The sequence below is a fragment of the Ursus americanus genome, chromosome 31, assembly GCF_024610735.1.
Source record: "Ursus americanus isolate L20-20 chromosome 31, mUrsAme1.1.p, whole genome shotgun sequence".
Taxonomy (NCBI): domain Eukaryota; kingdom Metazoa; phylum Chordata; class Mammalia; order Carnivora; family Ursidae; genus Ursus; species Ursus americanus.
Genome location: NC_142157.1, coordinates 13,901,446 through 13,913,791, shown reverse-complemented (window position 1 = coordinate 13,913,791; position 12,346 = coordinate 13,901,446). Strand labels below are relative to the sequence as shown.

General features: G+C 39.2%; 1 protein-coding gene across 6 annotated transcripts in view; it reads right to left on the bottom strand.

The window, feature by feature from the left end:
* Positions 1-1,515: 1,515 nt before the first annotated feature.
* The window catches only part of ACBD5 (acyl-CoA binding domain containing 5), a 40,930-nt gene continuing 30,099 nt past the window's right edge, over positions 1,516-12,346 (bottom strand). For all 6 annotated transcript variants that reach the window (XM_045775346.2, XM_045775343.2, XM_045775347.2 and 3 more), the window contains 3 exons: positions 9,390-9,434; positions 8,959-9,068; positions 1,516-3,456 (listed from right to left, as the gene is read on the bottom strand). In XM_045775346.2, the coding sequence (XP_045631302.1) occupies positions 3,444-3,456; positions 8,959-9,068; positions 9,390-9,434 (168 nt within the window). In that variant the 3' untranslated portion in view covers positions 1,516-3,443. The remainder of the gene's footprint in view (positions 3,457-8,958; positions 9,069-9,389; positions 9,435-12,346) is intronic.

Here is a 12,346-nt window from a genome sequence, read left to right as displayed (position 1 = left end):
CTGGGATCCAGCCCCATATTGGGCTCCCTGCTCTGAGGGAGCTTCTTCCTCTCCCACTCCCCCTGCTTGTGTTCCCTCTCTCATTGGCTGTCTTTCTCTCTGTCAAAAAAAGAAATAAAATCTTTAAAAAAAAAAAAAAAGAGGATTAATGGAGACAAAATAGGATAAACAAGGATTGAGAAGCAGAAAGGAAAGACAAGTAGAAAACGAAGAGACCTGAAGAAGGGGGCACTTAAGCCCCAAACACATGGTCTTTCCTATTATATAGGGGCAAAAATAAATTTGTAAAATTATACCTGTATAAACTGGAATAATTTTAGTCTTTAAATAATGTTTTTATAGACAAAGCCATAACTGTGGGACACCAGCTCTAGCCAACACAGGGAACGTCCTGTGTGAGAGTTCCAAGAAGTTACTGTTTCCTGATCAGGTAAAGATCTTTGCCTGTAAAATAGACATCAGACCTAGGTGAGCAGCAGCCACCTGGCAAGCAGAACGACCCAAGCCACACATAAAAGAGGGTAGAATAGAATGACAGAGGGAGCCTGCGTCCCCAGTTGCGCTGTGGAAGCACCTTACCAGACCTAGGCTTCCTACCTCTGGACTTCTTTTTTTAAAGATTATGTATGTATGTATGTATGTATGAATGTATTTATTTGGGAGAGAGAGAGAGGGAGAGAGGGAGAGCTCAAGCATATGAGTGGGGGGGAAGGGCAGGTGGAGAGGGAGAAGCGGACTCTCCCTTGAGCCGGGAGCCTGACCTGAGCCAAAGTCAGACGCTTACCAACTGAGCCACCCAGGCGCCCTGTGTACTTCTTGCATATGAGAAAAAAAACCCAAAACTTATTCGGTCAAGTCACTGCAGTTAAGTTTTTAGGACATGCCACAGAACACTGGTATCTTAAATGATACAAATAGCTAACATCACTTTTACCACTATCTGTAGAAGTTATAAGTCATATATTTCTATTAAAGACACAAATCCTGGGGCGCCTGGCTGGCTCAGTTGTTTGAGTGTCTGCTTTCGGCTCAGGTCATGATCCCAGGATTCTGGGATGGAGCCCTGAGTTGGGCTCCCTGCTCAGCGGGGAGTCTGCTTATCCCTCTTCCCCCACTCCCCGCTTATACTCTCTCTCTCAAATGAATAAATAAAATCTCTAGGGAAAAAAAAACCAAACCAAAAAACCACAAATCCTCTCACTATATTCCACCTAAGACCAACTATGTGTATTTAAGATGTCTTGGCTGATTAAGGGTGTATTGAGTGGCTGGGGGAAGCTATCTGTTTGGTCTAAGAATGGAAACTAAGATTTTGACGGGATCAATAATATTCTCAACGAAATGACTGAAGGAGTTCTACCTTATCCCACTTTCGGACTTTTATAAAATTGTACGAATAGCATGGCTTTATTCTGAGAGAGGCGTGATTATTTTCTATGAATTGCCACTATTTATGCTCATTTAATCCTTTATAATCAGTGTACTTCTACCAGTAACAAGTAATAAACCATAGGATTTCTCATTAACCTTTTATTTTTAACGTACTTTTACAATAAACAGAAAAGAAGTAGATCATTAAAAAAATACCAGCTGTCAATTTAAAATTTTAAATGACGTTCTTGTTAAACAAAGCAGTACCACTATATCCTATAATTACATCTTCACTTATATATACAAGAACTGTGTGCAAAGTGCTTTTCAAACTATAAAATAAGACTTTGGAATAGGATACAAATGGTTATCCCTAGGAGTTAGTTACCTCCCACTGCCTGTAATGAATCACAACTGCTTACATTATTAATTTGCATTTAATTAATTTATTTACTAAAGAGAAAAGCCACCATTTTCTGATACCAAATTGATATCTTATTTTTGAAAATAATCCCTGATCCACAGGTCTAAACCTTATTTTTACATATAATTCAGTTACTTCATTTTTCCCCCTAAATAACTAGAGAACAGTTTTTTAAAAAGCAAACATTAGTAATCCCTTTAGATAGACACATTTTAATCAAGATGTGATTAAAAAATAAAAAACATCAAGTTACATGAAAAAAATAGAAAAAAAAAGAGTCTGGGAAAAGCAAATTCTATTCTTACACTTTTTTCTTCAAGCAACAAAGAACCACCCTCTACCCTAGGGACAGAATTACTTTCTTATTGAAAACACTCTTGAACACATGATGCTTAACCCAACAACATACATACCAAGAATGCTTAAAAAGTAATTGCTACTTTGCCTTCGAATGAGAGAAATCTTTACAGTACGAGGTGTATCTAAATGAGTGGAGTTTTGCGAAGAATACAGGAAGAATAATTCCAAACAAAGCCTTCAAGGATCTAAATTACAGTCTTCTTTTTAGTCTAAATGGGGGGGGCATTTCAGTTTACATTAGCTGGGTGTGCCTTATTCATATGGAAGCATATGGCCTGCTAGCTTGCAAATCCTTCCATTACCCTTGTGAAACAGATATATCTCAAATATTATACCCCGAAGGAAAAACGGAGGCACTAAGAGGTTAAGAGTGCAGTCTGTGTAGTTTACCAGTTGCAGAAAAGTGATTTTCATGTGTTTCCTTTTTGACCTCTGTAAAAACAGTATAAATAAGTTTTCATTTTATATTTCAAAGCACCCTATGAAGCAGAAACAAGATATCTTCAGTTAAAGAAAAGCGATTAGAAAGGAATAAATGTATACGACTGAATAAAATCTTATCAATGATCTGCAGGCTCAGAGTATACTTTCAGACCTACTTGAAGCCAATGCATCATTCCTGTCAGCAGGTTATGTCTAGTCTGTGTTCGTTTGTAAGAAGTAAGCCTTGTACGAAGGGCTCTACTCTGTAATGACGACGCCTGAAAGCGCTAAAGTCAGCGCTGTGAATGCCCAGAGAGGTTAGGGGCAGCCCACAGAGTGGATGTGGAGAAGATTCTTCCAGCAGTTTTCTATTCCTTGGATGGCATTTCAGTGACTAAGATAGAAAGTTGATTCAATCTCATTTGAAATTCACTCCTTGTTTGCATTCTTTCTCATAGTTAATTCAGAAAATTAAAAATATCCAGTTATAAATCTCTTCTCATTATCACAACTGTACCTTGGAAAAGCAGCTTATAGTTCTCTATGGGAGATAATCAGGTAAACATGTTACCAAACAATAATTAATAATTTAATGTCCTTCAAGTTCAAGGGTAGGGCAAATCTATGTATGCTACTTATAACCTAGTTGAGATTAATTATTCAAGTATCAGCAATATTAGTCCTTAAAATGTTATCATTTGTGTAGTGCAAAATATATATATGTATATATGTACACAAACCAAACTATTGGACGACAGAAAGAAGTGTAATCATCACAGACTGAGATTTCTTGTGAGTTCCACATTCCATTTCATTCTGAGGTCATTCAGGCCCAGTAGTCTTCTCGGGTAAAATACCATTTTCTTCAGTTCAGTTTTCTTTAAAAAGAAAGTAAAAACCAATTTCCTATGAATATAAATGCAACCTGAATACAAAACACATCCATACCAGAGAATTCTTTGAACAATAACGTAACAATAATACTCACATTCAGAATCATACAATAAAATTAACAACAGTCCTTAAGAAATTACTTCTTATCGTTTTCTAGTTGGCTTAATACAATTCAGAGTTTTGGCTTAATACAATTCACAACTTGGAAAAGTTGTGAAACAAAAAAAGCTGAGTAAGACTACAAAAGGTTGGGGGCGACTGGGTGGCACAGCGGTTAAGCGCCTGCCTTCGGCTCAGGGCGTGATCCCGGCATTATGGGATCGAGCCCCACATCAGGCTCCTCCGCTATGAGCCTGCTTCTTCCTCTCCCACTCACCCTGCTTGTGTTCCCTCTCTCGCTGGCTATCTGTATCTCTGTCAAATAAATAAATAAAATCTTTAAAAAAAAAAGACTACAAAAGGTTGATAGATGTATAACCTAGACTACTCATTTAATCAACATATATTGGGGCATCTGGGTGGCTCAGTTGGTTAAGTGTCTGACTTCGGCTCAGGTCGTGATCCCAGGGTCCTGGGGTCCCTCTTCCTCTGCCTGCCGCCCCCCCCCCCCGCTTATGTACTCTCTCTGTCAACTAAATAAATAAAATCTTATAAAAAAATCAACATATATTTTGTGTCTGCTACTTTCCAGGCACTGTTGCCAAGCACTGGGAATTCAAACATAAATGAGGCAGGCTCTCAGCTCTCAAAAGAGCTCTCAGGTTAGCTTGGGAGTGGGGAGAGACAATATAGACTAACAATTTGGATAGGCATAATGTGACAGTTTTAGTGATAGCAGAGTGAATGAGTGATCAGAGAAGGGTGGGCTTGTTAGCGCAAGACACAACAATTTACGTATGATATGAGGTCTAGCAAGGGTCCCACAGCTGTAAAATCTCTATTTCCTCCCCAGAACTCACGATGCCAAAATGCCTGAAACGTTCTCATTACAGATTCATTCCTCACCTCTGCAGAAATGCTCTTATGCAACCCCGTTGGCAGCAGTGATATTTTGGATAATACCGTCACCCTTTATCTTCTGTAGAAATCCTCTTACGTACACTTCCTTGGCAGGAGTGATATTTTAAATAATCAGATCGATTTTCAAATAACAGAGGGAGAGCCCTCAAGGCATGAAGGGAAAAAAGGCCCCTGGAGCCAGAACAGAATTGTGGGTAGTCCTTTCTCTCTCTTTTTTTTTAAGACTTTATTTATTTATCTGAGAGAGAGAGAGAGCGAGTGGGTACACGTGCTGGGGGGAGGGGCAAAGGGAGAGGGAGAAGAAGACTCCCCGCTGAGCAGGGAGCCCGAGTGGGGCTGGGGTTCAATCTCAGGACCCCAAGATCATGACCCAAGCTGAAGGCAGATGCTTAACCAACTGAGCCACCCAGGTGCCCCAGAATTGCGGGTGGGTCTAAAGACTAACAGCCTGAGTGAGGTTTTAGCAGGAACGTTAGCTGGAAGGCGCATGAACAGTTAGCAACACTTACTGAGAACCCATGTGATGTAGATAACTACACAAAATCCTCTACAGATTTACAAAAACACATACAACTCTCTGAACCCTCAATCTTTTCCTGTAATAGGTTAATAGAATAAACATAAACCTCCAATCGGTATTTTCAGAACTCTGGAATGTTTTTCAAGGCTCTTCATGAGATCTTTTTGTCCTTTTTTCTTTTTAAATTAACTTGCAAAATGTAGGGTATGGTGTGATAAGAGAAGAAAAGTTACAGAAAACAACAGATTAAGGGTAGAGGGAAACATCATGCCTTTTGCCTTGCCCGCTCAACTATCTGCTCTGGCTGTACAGATGAGATTTCCTCTCCTCAGAAGCCTGCGCCTGACTTTTCAAGGCAGGACCATCTGCCCCAGGGTCCACCTGAAGAGTGTTCCCGCAGAGATCTTCCCCACACCTATCCTGTTTCTAGAACCTTCTCTACAGAAAGCTCAGTGCCCCAAAAAAACTATACGCCTAATTATGACCCGGGCAGAATGATTAAGAAAAGTGGTTACAGGGGCGCCTGGGTGGCTCAGTCGGTTAAGCGTCTGCCTTCAGCTCAGGTCACGATCCCAGAGTCCTGGGATCAAGCCCCGCATTGGGCTCTCTGCTCAGTGAAGAGTCTGCTTCTCACACTGCCTCTCCCTCTATGCTTTCCCTTTCTCTCTCTCTCTCAAATGAATAAATAAAATCTTCAAAAAAAAAAAGTGGTTACTAACATCCTTCCCTTCAAAGTAAAAGCTCAAGAGTAGTCTTTTGGACTTAACATGGGTGCTTTTAGTATTTTACTCCTGGATGATTTTACTAGAATGGTCAGGTTGGGTAACTGGGAAGAGTCAGAACCACAGGAGGCCACGCAGGGCCAATTTCTGAACAAGAAGTCTGCAGGTGTTACTACATTCAGAAAAAATGTCTTTTTGTTTTTTGGTTTTTTTCTGATCCACTGCAGAGTGATAATGTGAGCAATTTACTTTTTTTTTTTTTTTAAGTTTTTATGTATTTACTTGACAGAGAGAGAGAGAGAGAACACAGGCAGGGGGAGCAGCAGGCAGAGGCAGAGGGAGAAGCAGACTCCCTGCTGAGCAGGGAGCCCGACGTGGGGCTCAATCCCAGGACCCTGGGATCACGACCTGAGCCGAAGGCAGACTCTTCACCGACTGAGCCACCCAGGCGCCCTGCGAGCAATTTACTTTTGAATTTAGACTCTTCTACACTGGGGGGAAAAATCAAGCAGTGGACCTTACACATTACTTTTAATGCTTAAGAAAACAAAACAAAACATCTTTTCAAAAAGCTTACCACAAATAGACAGCTACTTATTTTACATATATATGGGACTCTCTATGTGTGTTTGTATCCAGAGGCATATTTATTAAATAAAATGGAAAAAAATGTTTTAATAAATAAATAAAACGAAAACTTTCTATATCATACAGTACTTCAGCGTGAACTCCTACAAATCATGGGCCTTCGGCCATGAACTCAGCACACATTTACTGGAAGTCCACTACATGCCAGACGCTATAAGAGGGGTCGAGGCACAGAATCGTCCCTATTACGAATAGGGCACACCCACTCCTTTCCACACCTTTCCCACTCTAACTGGATTTCTGGATCTTTCTCCTCATCCTCTAACACAGAACCCATCTCCTCCAAACCATACACACTGCTCTCTAGTTTTCATTCCTATAACTGTCAGATTAAAAATCACTACACACATCCAGATGAAAAGATATCTAAGTCCCCTCAAGGCTGAAACGTATTTCCGTATCAAACATGGCTCTATCTCCAACCCCAGTTAATTTGTTACGTATATAAACAAATAATATATAAAACACTATCTCATCAGGGGCCCCTGGGTGGCTCAGTCGGTTGAGCATCCAACTCTTGATTTTGGCTCAGGTCAGGATCTCAGGGTCTGAGAATCGAGCCAGGCTCAGCAGGAAGTCTGCTTGAGATTCTCTCTTTCTCCCTCTCCCTCTGCCCCTTCCCTCCACGTGCTCTGTCTCTCAAATAAATAAATCTTTAAAAAAAAAAAAAAACCACTATTTCATCAAAATGCAGTTGCACACTGCTAAATAATTAGTAATTTGGAAGGACTAAACACTTAACATACTGAAAACTTGATGAAGATTCAACAACAACAAAGTGGAATATTAAAAACAGGTATAGGAGAAAAGGTGTAGATGTCTACCAGTAAGGAATATCTTAAAAAATACTTTTAGAAAAATGGCCATTTCTGGTGATTGCTGAAGCAAAGTCATTGTTTTTTCAGTCTTTAATAAAGTAACAAGCTGCTGCAAACTGAAGCCTAACATGTATTATTAACCCAAATAAGCTTTAGGGTTTTTGTCTCATGCCGAATTTCTCTACTCTCCAACCCTCAACTTTCAACAAAGGAAACATGAAAAGGAACTTTGAAATACATTGCAAAATATGTCAACACCTAACTTTAGTGCCACTGTGTCCTGCTGCTTGAATCCAGCACTCCTACTACAAGTGAAAAAAGGTTGGGTTCTACTTCCCTCCATTTATCAGGGAAATTAAAATTTAAAACACTGTGTGAGGAACACCTGGGTGGCTCAGTCTGTTAAGCGTCTGCCTTCGGCTCAGGTCATGATCTCAGGGTCCTGGGATCAAGCCCGACGTTGGGCTCCCTGCTCAGCAGGGAGGAGTCTGCTTCTCCCTCTCCCTCTGCTCCCATATGCTCTCTCTCTCTCGCTCACTCTCTCTCTCAAATAAATAAAATCTTAAAAACCCCACTGTATAGCACTAAACCCAACCATCATGGGAGAAATGTAAAATGTGTGAAAAGAAAAAAAGAAAGGACTTAAACTCAGGTTTATCGAACCCTGACACCCACCTTCCCCACAGCTGAAATGACATTTATACAAATGACTTAGAAAAGAGGTAATAACAGTGCGAGAGCAGCTTTTGTTTCTGAACTCCTACTCAAGCTTTCTCAAGTGGGCGGGTGTACCCCAAGAACATGAATGTACCACAGAACTTATTTAGTTCTCTTATGAACCTAAGTCGAACTGTCTTAAGCAGAAAGCAAGAAGACTGAAAGGATTCACCCAAATCCCGATGCATTTCAGTTTCTCTGCCATCAAGTTTCATCACTGGAGCGCTGACACTAACTAGTGTGCTGCTTACCCCTTTCAGAGAAGAGAAGGGCAAATGTCTTGTTTCTGCTTTGGGTAACAAGTACAGTTAATTCGGGACTTGGGTTCTTTGGTAGAAGAACAACATACCCATAATTATTTAAAACTTGTAGATTTTTAAAAATGTGTTTCTGTTGCACATATTGTTACTTAATGGCAAATGGTGATAAAACACCAAAAACACAGTAACTGAGGCCATGAGTGGGGTAAATGATGGTCTATATGCCCACCCACGTGAAGTAATTCAGTTTACATAGCGTCTAAAAAAATGCTTGAAGAATTTTTTTGAACCCAAGAGATTGAGCCTCGGGTTATTCTTAACCTAGACAATCTCAGAGCCCTTTCAAAGATCCCAATCTATTATTCTCAGACCAATCTAAGGTATCTCCTGGCGTCCCAAGCTACAATTTTGGCCCTCAAATTAGAAAAATCTCTATTTCTAGAGATAGTCAAGCACCAGGCTAAAAATCTTCTGAAATGCATCTATTCCAAAAGTACAGAGAGCACGCAGGCATTATTTGTTTCCCCACCCACAGTCTATAGTCCTTTCATGTTAGCAAAGGGCCCAAAATAAACATCGGACTCGAATTTGTTTAAGTCTAACAGGTACCTAGACATCCACTAGGTATCATTTCCAAGATAGTTTCAGTCTCAGGATCGGTACAGAACCTTTATAGACAATATATCTATAAAATGGAGCTATCCTCGTCACTGCTGTTGAAATCTCTGTCTACTCTAGATTATAAGACTGCACACTATTGTTAATTATAAAACTAAATTACCTTCTCCTTCTTTGATAATATAAATGCACCAACCACTGGGCAATAAAAGGCCATATGATAGCAAAAGTCAATGCACCAGGAGACATCTCGAAGGGCCACCAAGGTGGTCTCTGAGAAAATAAAATAAGCTGGTCACCAGTCTATTACACATTGCATGTATAAACACAAAAACATACCTATTTCATAATTTTGAAAATATTATAGTAGCAAATCTCAGTCCTGCTAAAGAGCAGAGGGATATTCTGTACCTCAGAGCATAACTCAGTAAGCAGACTTTCAGGAGTACTTTAGACTTAAACACATAACAAATATATTTTAATTTCAAAGTTCTACAGGGTAGATTTCATTTGGAATACTTTAAGAACCTCGTATAATCTAAATTTAAGTTACTTGAAACCCTGGGACTTAGATTTAAGAAAAGAATTTCTTACCTGTGGGGGAGGCTGATTACTGGTCTGTAATGTTGATGATTTTGCCTATAAATACAAATGAAAGTGATTTAGCTTTGACAAAATGAGAAAAAGATAGTATTTTTTCTATTTCCTATCTTTTTTTTTTTAAAAAAAGAGGCTAAAATATTAGTTTATTCTGCTAACCATGCTTTGATTGTCCTAAAACCCATGCTGGCCAAATAACAAGGTCCCTAAATTGCTAGCCAAATAAATACCCTTGACATTTTATATTTTATAGTTCAAATTATATAAAATTATCAAAATAAAACCTCAAATTAATCTAAACATTACTTCTTTTATACTGTTATTAAATTACCTAATCAACTTTACTTATTCTTTAAATTCTAAAAAAGTTACCAAATTTACAAACACATCTGAGAACTGCAGCCTTGATTATTATTAAAATTATATATCATATCCAAAGATCTGTTTTGAAAATTCATGATAAGTTATAGCACAAGAGATATGATAAATGTGAGAAATGAACTGTTAGTGTTGTAGGTTTATTTTTTAATTTTTTTCTAGCTTTATTAATGTATAATTTGAGACATAATTAATATATATACGTGATGATTTGGTACATATATATATTGTGAAATGATTACCATAATCAAGTTAATTAGCACATTCCTCACCTCACATAGTTACCTCTTCTAAGGGGAGGAATACTGTCGGTTTTTCAATGAGATTATAAACTAAGCAGAAAATTTTCAAATTAATTTGGGAAATTTATATTCTACCTTGGCTCATCCAGAAAACAAGTTTCCTTACACTACTTGTTGGAAACTTATTACTTTAGTTTCTCCATTTATTATAGCTTCATAGAAATGGTATGAAAATTAGTAAGATCATTCATTCATCATTCAGCCAATATTTACTCAGTGTCTATTATGTACCAGGTACTACTCTGGGCGTTGGAGATGCAACAGAGAGCAAAATGACAAAAAGTGCTGCCCTAACGGAGCTTATGCTGTAACGGAGAGGTACAAATAATAATGAATAAATTAGTAAGATATATAGTATATCAGGTAGTGATAAATGCCATAAAGAAAAATAAAACAGGAGGGAGGGAGGAAAAAAAGAAAAAGAACACAGAGAGAGGAGATGAGACATGTTGGAGGAGGAGAACTTGCAATTTTAAATAGAGTGCTCAGGGAAGCCTTTGCTGACATTGGAGCAAAGACCTAAACAAAGAAAACTGTATGCTATGTGGCTAAGGGGTGCGGGCTGCGGGGAACAACCTTCAGTACAAAGGGAATAGCAAATGCAAAGACCCAGGGTGGGAGGGAGCCTGCAGGCAAGTTCGAGGCACAGCACAGAGGCATATATACTGAAACAACAGCAGGAAGTGGTGAGGACGAGACAGGCTTTAAATTTCCTTGTTATATGTAATATTCCAAGGACCCCAGTACCCAGGATGACTATACCTTACAGGTGAAACTAAATTAGTTGCCTCCAGATGTTGCACTAGTCCTCACACACCATTAAGGTGTTAAAGAAGAGAATAATCAAATTGCAAGTGCTGAAAGAATTCAGACAAGGTAATGATCTTTATGATATTAGCTGTAATTGTACCTTGTAGGCGTAATGATATATTTTACAGATTTACTTATTTCCTTGAAAGAGAGAGTACGCACACCCGCAAGCACACAGCGGGGAGGGGCAGAGAGAGAGAGAGAGAGAGAATCTTGAGCAGACTGCTGCTGAGCACAGAGCCCGATAAGGAGCCTGAGGCGGGGCTCAATCTCAGGGCCCTGAGATCGTGACCTGAGCCAAAACCAAGAGTCAGATGCTCAACCGAATGAACCATTTAGATGCCCCAAGATAAAACAATATTTAACCAGGAGATTAACTTTATGGCACGTCTTCAAAATAAAGAATAGATTTACAAAATTGGGCTCCCTGGTATATGTTGACTTAACCACGGTCACATTAATCAGTGTGATTTTGAATGGAATTCAAGGTGACCAAATCCCAATATGGTGACACTATTCTTCACTAAAGCAGCAACTACTAACAAATACTAAGGTTGAGTCAGAACTATTAAATGTTAACTATTAGCGGATTTTTTTTTTCTAAGTAATAAACGGTCTGGAAAGGCAAAGATTCCCAAGGATCCTTGCTTACATCTAAGCAGCACTGGCATTAGCTGTATAATTAGCATTATGATTTTTTTGCCTTAATGATCTTTATGCATACACATTGTTGAAAAAAAAAATTAGTGGACGCATGTGAGAACACAGTAAGGAGGGATGCGTATAGGACCTTCTGCAGCAGGGGAGACAGATGGCGCTCAACTCCCAGCACAGCGTGGGCAAAGGGGAATTTAGTGTCAAGGAGTAGGGCTGGGATCAGTGGATGGAAAATTCCTAACAGGAAACATCAGGGGTAAGGGAGATTCTGGCTAAACCAACCTAACAGGATTCTTGCTGAAGACGGGCCAGGCAGATCTCAGACATCACCTGACTGCTGGTGGAAGATGAGGAGCCCGTCTGGTTAAACTGACTGAGCAGGGTTCTTGATAAAACTGGATTTTACAAGGAAGAAGTGAAGAGATGGGCCTAAGAGAAAGTTCAGGAGTCTGACTAAAGTTTAGTCGAGTAATGAATCTTTGTCGGTACTGGTGGCTTTTACATATTTAGAAGTTCTATTTACCATTCTATTGCTAGATTAAAATAAGGATTACTGAATTTTTTTGGAAAAGATTTTTGAAAAGAAAATTCTCATACAGTTGTAACCATTGCAAAGAAAATATGAAGACAGAGAATTATTTAAGTTAGGTCCTTTCTAGGGCTGTGAACCTCCTGAGGGAAGAAACCAAGCTGGTTTACTATCATTGCTATTGTCACCATCATCGTCTCACGTGACAATATGTAAATGTCACATGAGTGTTCCAGGCACTGTACTATGCATTTTACTTTATTCTCTGAACAATC